The following is a 12,592-nucleotide window of genomic DNA, read 5'->3' as shown; positions in this document are numbered from 1 at the left end:
AGGTATGGCCAGCAGGAGAGAACTTGAATGGGCATCATGGGAATGTGCTGTCCTGTGTCAGGACTCTGTGGCCCTGAGTATGAAAGGGTGAGAACACCCTGATCTGCATAATTTTTAGAAATTTTATTATCATAGAAGAAAGGAAAGGCAAACTAACACTTGAAGTGCTTTCTAAGAATAGGTTAAAAAAGAACAAAACAGGGCAGCCCAATGGCTCAACGGTTTAGTGTCTTGCCTTCAGCTCAGGGCCTGATCCTGGAGTCCCAGGATCGAGTCCCACATTGGGCTCCCTGCATGGAGCCTGTTTCTCCCTCTGCCTGTGTCTCTGCCTCTCTCTCCTCCTCTCATGAATAAAATCTTTTTTAAACAAATCATAAGGAAATCAGGATGACGCAGAGGAGTGGAGTAGGACTGAATTTAAAATAATGTGATCCAGAGAATGCATTCCTAGAAAGATGAAATTTGAGGAAAAATCAAGGAAGTGGTGGATGCCGAGGATTCTGAAACCCAAGATCTAGCCCCATTTCGCGCACACTTTACCTTACACGGCACTCACAATCCCTACTCAGTGCTCGGGCGCCCTCTGGCGCCTCTTCGTCCCTGCGCAGCCGCAGCAGCCTCCGGCGGGACCGCAAGACCGGAAGTGCCTCGTCCTCCCCTCCCCCTCCCCTTCCGGCTCACTTCCGCCTACCCCGCCCGGGCCGCCGGACAGGAAGCGCCGAGCTCTAACCCCAGCCTTGTCTGCCTAGAAACCCGGTCGCCGCCAAGATGCCGGTAAGGAGGCCAATTCGCAGTGTGGGAGATGGTGAGAACTGGGAGAGCAGCGAGAAGTCATGCGTGAGCTGAGAGTGGGCGGAGGAGGGCAGAGAAGAAGCGGGGCCTGAGAAGGGGAGAAGCTACGAAGAGGGGTCTGTGGCTGTAGGATGGGGCTGCCCGGGGGTGTCGGCGAGGGGGACGGGGCCGGAGCACCTGGGGCCAAAGACCCTGAGCGTGGAGAGGAGGCTGGCTCGGCCCCTCTCGCCCTCTTCGCTGCAGTGCTGCCCCTTCTCTCCTTTCTGTATCCCCCGACTCCAGCAGAATCCCCAAAGATTCACTGGAGTCGAGAAGACAAGGGCTGTGCTTTTTGTTTTCCATTTTTCAAGTCTAGGATCCGGCTGCTTTTTCTTACCCCCACAGGCCAACTTCCTCCTTGGCCCCAGGAGGCGGGTTCCTCCCGCTGCTAGTCACTGCCATACCCCACTTCCCGGACTCCTCCTCTGCCTCCCCAGCAGTGGCGGCCGCCCCTAGCTGCTGGGTGTAGGGGCGCCAGAGCAGACGCAGGGTCCGCTCCTGGTTTCCAAATGCTTCTGTTTTCGTGTGCATCAGAGTAGGAGCAAAATTGATAGTAGTGTCTGGTTGTCCTTCATTTCTGACAGCCAGTCTGGTGGAGTGAATTCATCACCATCATGGTCTCCATTTTGCAGATGAAGTAAAGGAGGTTCAATAACGTGATAAACTCACTCAAAAAACATTACTGAGTACCTGCTGCATGCCAAGCACTGTTACAGCAGTGAATAAAGCCAACAAATCCCTAGGCTCAAAGAGTGTACATTCTAATGGGGAGACAGCACAAACGTGTATATGTAAATTTGAAAAAGATAGTTTTACAGATTTTTTTTGAGAGGGCCAGCAGGGAGAGGGGGTTAAGTGGCAGCAGAGGGAGAGGGACTAGTAGTCTGCAACTTAGTGTGGAGCAGGAAGCTCTACGCTTAGCTGACTGAGCCACCTGGCTGTCCCTAAGATAGTTTTAGGTAGTGACAAGTGCAATGAAGGAAATAGATGGGTAACAAACAAGACAGCTAGTGAAGGAGAGGGTGGAGGCTGCTTTAGGTAAAGCATACTGACAAAGAGGAGCAAGCTATAGTTAGAGATAGTTAATGAGTCTTGTTGGTACCATTCAATTCCTGATGTGTGCCAGACTGGCCCTGAACTACACACTGCATGTAAGTTACTCCATGTTATCCTCACAATAACCCTGTGAAGTCCATGCTTATTGTTCCCATATTGCAGAGGAAGAAATTGAGGCTCAGAGAAGTATGATGACTTACCCAAGGTTGCAATATTTTAAGCTATGACTTTAATTTTATTTTATTTTATTTAATAAAGTTATTTATTTTATTTATTTGAGAAGAGAGAGAGAGTGTGTAAGCCCTGAGCAGGGGTGAGAAGCAGAGGGAGAGAGAGAAGCAGGCTCCCAACTAAGCAGAGACCCCGACATGGGCCTTGGTCCCAGGACCCTGAGATTGTGATCTGAGCTGAAGGCAGATGCTTAACCAACTGAGCCACCCAGGTGCTCCTTAAGGCTAGGACTTTAAAGTCCTGTGCTCATTCCTGGACTTCCCTGCGATAACTTATTTAATATCTGCCTCTTCCATTAGCCTGAAAGTTCTTCAGGGGCAGAGATATTGGTCTTGCATACCATTTTTTCATGATGCTTTGCACATTGAAGGTGCTTGATAATCGTTTGGTAAATGAATGAACATATGAATGGGGCTTTTCTGTTACTAAAAGCCAGACATTGGGGACCCCTGGGTGGCTCAGCAGTTTGGCACCTGCCTTCTGCCTGGGACATGATCCTGGAGTCTGGGATCAAGTCCTGCATTGGGCTCCCTGCATGGAGCCTACTTCTCCCTCTGCCTGTGTCTCTGCCTCTCTCTCTCTCTCTCTCTCTCGAATGAATAAACTCTTTAAAAAATAAAAAATAAAAAAATGGGGTTTTCCCTGCTCCTTTAACTCACTGAGGGCAGTAGATAACTCTTCTTTTTATGAATTTGGAAACAGGTGAAGAGAAGTGATGTCTTGGTCAAACACATAGCCAGGAAGTGGCAGAACTGAAAAGCCAGTGTTTGGGTTCTGGTTTAACAAGAGCTGGTGGGGTGGTGTACCCCTGATTTATATAGTGTCTGCCTATTTCCATAGCATAAATACTCGCACCAATTACCAATGTGATGTCACCGAATATGGGATTGGAAGATGCATAGTAGCACACCATTATATAGCATTTCTGCCACAAAGATACAAAAATTATATATAACCTTAAGATCACAGACAGTAGTAAAATGATTTTTAAAAATATTAAGTAATGAATTTTCAGTATTTATCACCTTTGTTTTCAATATAATGCACTTAAATGCAAATTTACATAATTTAATTTTTAGTAATGGCTTTTTTTTTTTTTTAAAGATTTTATTTATTTATTCATGAAAGACACAGAGAGAGAGAGAGGCAGAGACACAGGCAGAGGGAGAAGCAGGCTCCATGCAGGGAGCCCGATGTGGGACTCAATCCCTGGGACCAAGGATCCACTCTGAGCTGAAGGCAGACACTCAACTGCTGAGCCATCCAGGCATCCCATTAACGGTTGTTTTTAATAACCAGCTTGCCTCAGTATTTTTCAAAATTCCTCAAAACATAGATGCTTCTGGCTGGCTCAGTGGGAAGAGCATGCAACTCTTTTTCTTTTTTTTAATAAAGATTTATTTATTTATTCATGAGAGACACACAGAGAGAGGCAGAGACACAGGCAGAGGGAGAAGCAGGCTCGCCACAGGGAGCCAGATGCAGGACTTGATCCCGGAACTCCGGGATCCCTACCCAAGCCAAAGGCAGATGCCCAACCTCTGAGCCACCCAAGCATCCCAAGAGCATGCAACTTTTGATCTCCAGGTTGTGAGTTCGAGCCCCATGTGGGGTGCAGGTTATTTAAATAATTTTTTTTAATTGCTCAAAATTGGGGATCCCTGGGTGGCCCAGCGGTTTAGCACCTGCCTTCAGCCCAGGGCGTGATCCTGGAGTCCCAGGATCGAGTCCCACATCAGGCTCCCTGCATGGAGCCTGGTTCTCCCTCTGCCTGTGTCTCTGCCTCTCTCTCTTTCTCTCTCTGTCTCTCATGAATAAATAATTAAAATATTTTAAAAAATAATTGCTCGGGATCCCTGGGTGGCGCAGCGGTTTGGCGCCTGCCTTTGGCCCAGAGCGCGATCCTGGAGACCTGGGATCGAATCCCACGTTGGGCTCCCGGTGCATGGAGCCTGCTTCTCCCTCTGCCTGTGTCTCTGCCTCTCTCTCTCTCTGTGTGTGATTATCATAAATAAATAAAAATTTTAAAAAATAATAATAATAATTGCTCAAAATTTAACATTCAGTTTTCTTAAGCCAGTAAGAGCCAGCTCTAGCGTATTGCTGCTACCAACCTTTGATCCTCCTCCCCTGGTTAGTCTTGGGTGGGTTCTTCTTTTTCCCTTTAGAGAAATGTTTCTTGTGTGCCCTGCTGATGTTTGCTCTCTTTCTGTCTCCATATTCTTACCTGGCTTGCCACTACAGGCTTACCACTCTTCTCTCATGGACCCTGACACCAAACTCATTGGAAACATGGCATTGTTGCCTATCAGAAGTCAATTCAAAGGACCCGCCCCTAGAGAGAGTAAGTCAAAACTTCTTTCTATTGTTCTCAGATTTTAGTAGAAAACATCTAGCAACTCTCTGACTTTAACAAATCAGGCATATTCTTAGCTCAGTCCTCTGTCTCAGACTGCTCTTGGATTTTCTATTTGTTTGGTGGATATTGCATTCTAGACCTTTCAAGATCAGGAGTATACATTGCATCTAGTAAGAAAGTGTATTAATGCTGCTGAGTTCTTCTGAATATTTTGTTGAGAGGGATGAGGAAATGTTACTTATTTTTGACATTATTCTGTCATCACTATCAGTACTTACAAAGTGATCTAACGCTACTACTTCTATAGGATACCATGTCCCCATCCTTTTTCTGTTGTAAGGCTGAGGAAAACAAAGAAAACATTTTAACTCTTTCCCCTGTCTATATCTACTTCCTTTATTCATTCTTCAGGATCTTCATTTTCTGCAGTACCTCGATCTTAAGTTGTAAGTGTCTTATGTAAAATTACACATTGTTTCTCTTGCTTTTCTGAATTTTATATCTTTACTTTTTTTAGTACTTCCCCTTTTTTTTGAAACATTTCCTTACTGTTCAGAAAGCCTCATTCTTTTTAGACTCTTCGTATACATTCTGAGATGTTCTACCAACAGTGTAATTTATATTATAGCAGACATGGCTTCCCTGCATCCAGAAAGCATCTGCACTGAGTTCCATTCAAGGTTTTTAAGGTTTTCATTGCAATTTGCACTGACCCCATCTTCATTCCTCTCCCAGACTATTTGACGTGACCTCTCCTTAAGTTTATTTTCAACACCAGTTGAAAGCTTAGTAAACTAAATAAACTTGGTGAGTCACCACAGTTTTTACTTGATTCTGAGATAAAGAAAAAGGAACAGATGGAAAAAAAAAAACGATTTAAAAGAAGAAAAATAATGTAAAAGAATTACAGTGCAAAGAAAGAATAAAAAATCAATGTTGGCCCAGATTCCTTGAGAAGAACTCTTTTCAGATCTTTACAAAATAAAAGTTGACTAGAGATGGAGTGTATCTAATTACCACCTTCGCAACATCTCGTGGGCCCTTGAGGGAGAGCAGGACCCCAAGAAACCAGATGGACATGGTTTCTGTAGACAGAGAATGACCTGTTATTCTTCCCCAGTGGACAGGATTGGAACTGAACTGGAATTATGAAAGAGTACAGGCCTATGCTGTGAGCAAAATAACTGTTAGCATTAATCAAATTCATTTCTTTACATTCATCAAACACCTTTTGAGCACCTTTCTGTGCCAAACACCCTTCTAGGTTCTGAATCTTGTAGCCCACCCCCGCCCCGTTCCTCACCCCTACCCCACATTTAGAAGAACTAGCTGGTTTTATAAACAATATGGAATCTTCTGAGGAAGTTTCCTTTTTGCACATAAGAAAATTCCAAGGAGTCTAGAGTTAGAATTCTGTTGCGTTCTTTAGCAGGGGAATGAGTAGGGTTAAAGACAGCTGAATCACAGAGTACTAAACCTCCAGGATTACTTTGCATTTCTTCTGTGTGAGAGGGAGAGCAGTCATTGGACAATATAAATAACTCTGAAAAAAAAAAAAAAAGACCACCAAAAAACTGTCTCTGCATTGCTGCAACCGGCTGCTGGATATCAAGACCCTGGGATTTTGACTTTTTTAAAATAAGAAAAGGAAAACAAAAACCTGCCAAAGAAATAGTATAATGAGATCTGTCTTTGTCACAACAGCATTTCTGGCTTTTCTCAGTCTCTCGCCACCTAGAACAGCATGTACAAGTATATTTTAAGCACGGTTTTCATAAAAAGAAAGATGTATGTGTAAGCCCAGTGTGTTCCTAAATGACAATTGAGGGTTTTTTTCCGCCTGAAACCATAGAATATAAATTCAAATAGAATTAGATTGAATACTTTTTATTTAAACAGCATCTATCAAGGTTTAGTCTATGTCTAAGTTCATTTTTATAAATGAACATTGAGACATCTCTCAATGTCTGGAATGATGTTCACCAAATGATAATAGTAGTTATTTCTAGGTACTGAGATTTAGAGTGACAATAAAATGTTTTTTGGTACTGGTTAATTTGTTCCTAATGAGAATATTTTTTTATAAAAATAATAAAGCTATCAGAATAAACCATATCCTTATTTTTCTAGATATTGTTTCTAAAGACATTATATTTCAGTGGCCTCATTTTATGGAACTCAACTCCTTTGACCATGGAGCTGGGAAGTTTACTCTCTAGCTTTTTTAAGTGTTATTGTTATATTTTAGCTCATGTTCTCTGCCTCCACCCCCCTTTTTGTTCCTGTTTAGCAAAAGATACAGATATTGTGGATGAAGCCATTTATTACTTCAAGGCCAATGTCTTCTTCAAAAACTATGAGATTAAGGTAAAGTACAGAGCTTTTAATATTTAATTTAGTTTTCTGATGTGGATAATAAGCTACCTGGCAGTCAGGGTTGTTCTGAAGAATAAATAAAATTGAATGAGATTGTATGACTTTAAAAAATGAGAATAGTGGGGCACCTGAGTGGCTCAGTTGGTAAAGTATCTGCCATCGACTCAGGTCATGATCCTGGGTTCCTGGGATCAAGTCCCACATCTGGCTCTGGGCTAAGCAGAGAGTCTGTTTTTCCCTCTCGTTCTGCCCCTTTTCCTCCACTCCCTACTTATACTCTGTGCTCTCTCTCTCTCAAATAAAAAATAAATAAAATTTAAAAAAATTTAAAACCAGAATAGTGCCTAATATTAGACTCAGTATTAGTTTCTCGTTTTTCCTCCAAAGTCTATACCATGGGTCAACAAACTACAGCCTGAGAGCCAAATCTGGCCCACTGCCTCTTTTTGTTGTTATTGTTGTTAAGAGAGTATGATCAGGGGGAGCTGCATGTAGAGCATTTATGAATAAAGTTTTATTGGAACACAGCCACATTCATTTTTTATCATAGTGACTGCTTTCATGCCACAGCAGCTGGATTGAATAGTTGTGACAAAGACTGGCCCACAAAACCTAAAATATTTAATATTTGGTCTCTTATAGAGGAAGTTTGCCAACCCAAGATCTAGACATTTTTATTTGTTCAACATTAATAAAGCACCTACCATGTGCCAGTTCAAAAAACGAAAAAACCCTACATGCTATGTTATTTCTATATATACCTCTGTGTTCTGGCCATGAGATGAAGAAATAAAGAAACTTCAATGATCCTGATTGTTTCTCAACTATCCTTTCTTCCTTTCTGCTCTTAGTTCGTGTGAGGAATGAGGTCAAAAGGAGGGTAGAAGGAAAGTGGCAAAAAAGGAGAGGAGGGAAAGAACTTTATTGAGTTCCTCATGTGAGCAAGTTACAGGAATGTCAACTTTTCTTGATACTATTCTAGAATATGGAATTTCCTTTCCTGGCCAGACTTTGACCTTTTGGAATCAAACAGGATGTGAAATCTTTGTTTGCAGGCTCATGGTCTACAGACTGTAGTCTAAACATCCTACAATACTCACAGTGTTTGCTGTATTTGATGCATGGTCCAAGTATGATGTTTGTCGAGGCATAAATAAATGTAATTCTGTCCCATTTCATTCTCTCCTGAGTATCATATGCACTATTTTTTTTTCATATGCACTATTTTTAAATAGGGGCAGGTGTAGGTTGATTTTTTTTTTTAACTGTAAACCTCGTGTAAAATTTCACATGAGCAAAAGTCTCACTTTTGCTTAACATCCAATCTTCACATTTTTCTTTTGATTAGATCAAGAGGTCTAATCAGGTCTTGATTAGATCGAGATTTTGGAGGTCTTCAAGAACAAGACACCCATGAAATATCTGCTTCTTCCTTTCAAGTCAGGAATGCTTTTGTTGGGCAACCAGAGTGGTTCAGCAGTTTAGCACCGCCTTCAGCCCAGGGCATGATCCTGGAGACCCAGGATCAAGTCCTACATCAGGCTCCCTGCATGGAGCCTGCTTCTCGTTCTGCCTATGTCTCTGCCTCTCTCTCTGTCTCTGTCTCTGTCTCTCCGTCTCATTAATAAATAAATAAAATCTTAAAAAAAGGGGGGGGGGGATGCTTTTGTTCTCGGCAGAGATCCTGAAGTGAAAGGGTTTTAAAAATTAGCCAACCAGGGATCCCTGGGTAGCGCAGCGGTTTGGCGCCTGCCTTTGGCCCAGGGCGCGATCCTGGAGACCCGGGATCGAATCCCACGTCGGGTTCCCGGTGCATGGAGCCTGCTTCTCCCTCTGCCTGTGTCTCTGCCTCTCCCTCTATCTCTCTGTGACTATCATAAATAAATAAAAAATTTAAAAAAAAAAAAAAATTAGCCAACCATATGGTGCACCTCAGGTTTTCAAGGCAGCTCTGTTAAACTCTCCTTCCTACATGGAGGGAGGGGCTGCTGGCACAGCTCCCTAGACCCAAAGGCAGGGCAGCCAAGGTGAATGGGAGCAGTCCCACAGCTCAGTATGGCAGGAGGTGATATTCCCTGCCCCAGAGCAGACAGAAAGGTGGGTTGGGAAGACTGAGTTTGGAAAACGGGAACTATTGATACTATAGGAACTATACTTGCATGGTTTTCAGTTGATGCTCAAAATACAAAGCTTGAATTCGTTTATTGCATGTGATAGTTATGTTTTGATCAGGACTATTTTTAACTTTTGTTTCTCCTGCCTCTCCCCACCCTACCCCCCCCCCCCCCTGCAGAATGAAGCCGATAGAACCTTGATATATATAACACTCTACATTTCTGAGTGTCTAAAGAAACTCCAAAAGGTAATTAAATTTAGAGGACTGTCTATCAGAAAAACACAGTACTGATACATATTCACCCTACTAACTATCTGAACTCATTGAGATTTTAAGGACAAGTAGACGAGCCTTCCTCCCACTTAGAGCATGGACCTAAGAGGAAAATCTGAATGTGGATTCTAAACTTGGAGTTTAGTTGAGGAATGAGAAGATAAGGGGCTGATGTTTTAAGGCTTTCCATATATTTTCCCAAGAGAGAAATCTTTCTTAACCTCAGATTAAGAATCTCTGAGCCAAGGATATAATTCAAGCATTCATGAACTTGACTGGGAAAGAGATTATGTCTTTCTTTTCACTGATTTATGACTGAGATTTAGCATTTAATTATTAAAATAGGCAACAACCCACAATAGTATTAGCCGTACCTGTGACATTTTCTCCAGTAATTGTCACAGCATTTTCTTGTTACATTTAGAGTTGAAGATATCTTGAAATTTTATTTTCACTCAGTACTACTTCAAATTTTAGTTATTGGGCCCATTGCCTGGATATTGTCATTTAGTGCATTAATAAAGAAGTACATGTATGAATGTGTCATAAATTTGGCTTTTTAATACTGTAATTATTGTGTTTGACTATAATTGATTTCTATTGTAGTTTTGTGTACTTTATTTTATTCATTTAACATTCTGAGAAAAGTCCTCAAACGTCTCTGGATTGCAGAAGGGCACCCAAAAACATAAGTAATCCCAGACATAGCTACTTAGACTAAAAAAATTACAGATTGGATGTTATTATCCTTTTCGCTATAAAATACATGTGTATGTATAATTTTTTTTTAGTGTAATTCCAAAAGCCAAGGTGAAAAAGAAATGTATACACTGGGAATCACTAATTTCCCCATTCCTGGAGAGCCTGGTTTTCCACTTAATGCAATTTATGCCAAACCTGCAAACAAACAGGAAGATGGTAAGAACGGTTTCTACCTCCCTCTCTATGACATAAGATTTCCTCCATTTGACTTTTTATCCCCTCCTCTCCTTGTCTTGGTTGGTATATAGGTGGAGAGTGGAACCATTAGCGTGGATATTATCTTACCAGTCACTCTCACAGAAGATTCTTGGGAACAAGTATAACATGCAAAGAATCTTTTGAACCAAGATAGTTATAGAACCATTTGGACTGCCATTTTTATTTCTTTTTTTTTTTGTTTAATTTTTTTTTTTTTTTTTTTTTTTTTTTTTTATGATAGAGAGAGAGAGAGAGAGAGAGAGAGGCAAAGACATAGGCAGAGGGAGAAGCAGGCTCCATGCACCGGGAGCCTGATGTGGGATTTGATCCTGGGTCTCCAGGATCGCGCCCTGGGCCAAAGGCAGGCGCCAAATCGCTGCACCACCCAGGATCCCGCCATTTTTATTTCTTAATCTTGTTTGAATATGTAGAAATGTGGGCAGCCTGGGTGGCTCAGCGGTTTAGCGCCACCTTCAGCCCAGCTCCTGATCCTGGAGACCTGGGATCGAGTTCCACGTTGGGCTCCCTGCGAGGAGCTTGTTTCTCCCTCTGCCTGCGTCTCTGCGCCTCTCTCTCTCTCTCTCCCTCTCATGAGTAAATATAAATAAAATCTTTAAAAAAAACAATATGGGGCAGCCCCGGTGGCTCAGCGGTTTAGCGCCGCCTTCAGCCCCGGGGTGGGATCCTGGAGACCCGGGATTGAGTCCCATGTCGGGCTCCCTGCATGCAGGCTGCTTCTCCCTCTGCCTGTGTCTCTGCCTCTCTCTCTCTTTCAATCTGTCTCTCATGAATAAATAAATAAAATCTTTAAAAAAAATAAAATAAAATGATAAAAAAAAGAATATGTAGAAACGTATTGCCAACGTCATTGTGCAGACTAGCACATTAGGGGGGCATTCTCAGGACTTTTTTTTACTGTTCTGCCTGCTTCTTATTTTAGAGGTAATGAGGGCCTACTTACAGCAGCTGAGACAAGAGACTGGACTGAGACTTTGTGAGAAAGTTTTTGACCCTCAGAATGATAAGCCAAGCAAGGTAAGATCCTCCTCTTTACCTATTTAGTTGATAAATAACCTTTTGTCATGTAGCTACTGTTAAACAAACTTAGGTTTCCCATGGCAAGAAGACTTTTAGTTTCTGCATTGCAGTGTTGCTTAACTTTGAGTATTTGCCTCATACATGGTAGGGATTCAGTGAGTTATACTGCATAATGAATTGCATATAGTAAATATTTTGGTTGTATGTTCTTATGTCAGGGCACTGTTGTAAACCCATAGGGCAGATTTTTGTGTGAGATACCTTGAATGTATCACATTTTTTTGTTTTGGGGGGGTTTTTTTGGTCATCTTAATTTTGACTGACTTGTGAGTCAGAAAAACGTTTTTTACATGTGTTTTCAAGAAGGCAGATGACAGGCCAAGATTAATTTTGTTATTATATAAATTCATATTCTGACCTTACCTTGAACTTGCGTTGTGACTTGACCACCACTCTTCATTCTGTTTTATCCCCTCTTGTTAGTGGTGGACTTGCTTTGTGAAGAGACAGTTCATGAACAAGAGTCTTTCAGGACCTGGACAGTGAAAGGAGCCTGGGCAGACACTTTCCACAGACAAGGGCAGCGTTTTACAGCAAGATGTACACAGTTCTTTGCCTTTATTTGATAAAGTTTTATACAGAAGAAAAAAGAGACCGTGTCTTCACTTGAAAAGCTCTTTATCAAGAATTTGGGTGGGGGAAGGAAGAATGGGTTGTTGAAGGGTGATTTGAAATTTTCTGCAGTATTAAGCTGGTGCTTAATAAGTAATAATAAAGAAACTTCTAACATTCCATGTCAAAAAACCTTATTACTTATTTTTGACATTCACTTAAGACCCAGGATTTTCACATTCCTGAAGTCCCAGGATTGAGTCCCGCATCAGGCTCCCTGCATGAAGTCTGCTTATCCCTCTGCCTGTGTCTCTCTGCCTCTCTCTCTCTCTCTCATGAATAAATAAATAAAATCTTTTAAAAAAAATAAAAAAGTGTACATTTCAGGGTCATCTGGGTGACTCAGTTGGTTAAGTATCCTGACTCTTGATCTCAATTCAGGTTTTGATCTCAGGGTTATGGGTTCAAGCCCCACATTGGACTCCATGCTGGGTGTGGAGCCTACTTAAGTAAATAATAAAGTGTACAATTCTTTTTTTTTTTTAAGATTTTTTTAAAATTAATTTATTCATGAGAGACGAGAGAGGCAGAGACACAGGCTGAGGGAGAAGCAGGCTCCCTGCAAGGACCCCGATGTAGGACCCGATGCCGGATTCCAGGATCACACCCTGGGCCAAAGGCAGACACCCAACCGCTGAGCCACCCAGGCATCCCTAAAGTGTACAATTCAATAGCAGTTC

The 12,592-nt window shown here is 41.9% G+C and overlaps 1 protein-coding gene across 2 annotated transcripts; it reads left to right on the top strand.

Annotated features, from left to right (window-relative positions):
- Window positions 1-646: 646 nt before the first annotated feature.
- ARPC3 (actin related protein 2/3 complex subunit 3) lies at window positions 647-12,029 on the top strand. 2 transcript variants are annotated; one of them, XM_072722820.1, is made up of 7 exons: window positions 647-774; window positions 4,363-4,462; window positions 6,768-6,844; window positions 9,147-9,215; window positions 10,034-10,160; window positions 11,143-11,237; window positions 11,724-12,029. In XM_072722820.1, exons 1-7 carry the CDS (start codon window positions 769-771, stop codon window positions 11,784-11,786), a joined length of 537 nt encoding a protein of 178 aa, XP_072578921.1. In that variant the 5' UTR covers window positions 647-768; the 3' UTR covers window positions 11,787-12,029. The 2 variants fall into 2 exon arrangements, with proteins under 2 accessions (XP_072578921.1, XP_072578923.1); XM_072722822.1 differs by having other exon boundaries at window positions 702-805.
- The last annotated feature ends 563 nt before the right edge of the window (window positions 12,030-12,592 follow it).

The sequence above is a fragment of the Vulpes vulpes genome, chromosome 10, assembly GCF_048418805.1.
Source record: "Vulpes vulpes isolate BD-2025 chromosome 10, VulVul3, whole genome shotgun sequence".
Taxonomy (NCBI): Eukaryota; Metazoa; Chordata; class Mammalia; order Carnivora; family Canidae; genus Vulpes; species Vulpes vulpes.
This window is presented reverse-complemented; position numbering and strand designations above follow the sequence as displayed.

Coding starts and splice junctions, on each gene's coding strand:
- ARPC3 (XM_072722820.1), top strand. Junction 6,845..9,146: donor TCAAAAACTATGAGATTAAG/GTAAAGTACAGA, acceptor CCCCCCCTGCAG/AATGAAGCCGATAGAACCTT. Junction 11,238..11,723: donor AGAATGATAAGCCAAGCAAG/GTAAGATCCTCC, acceptor CCCTCTTGTTAG/TGGTGGACTTGCTTTGTGAA.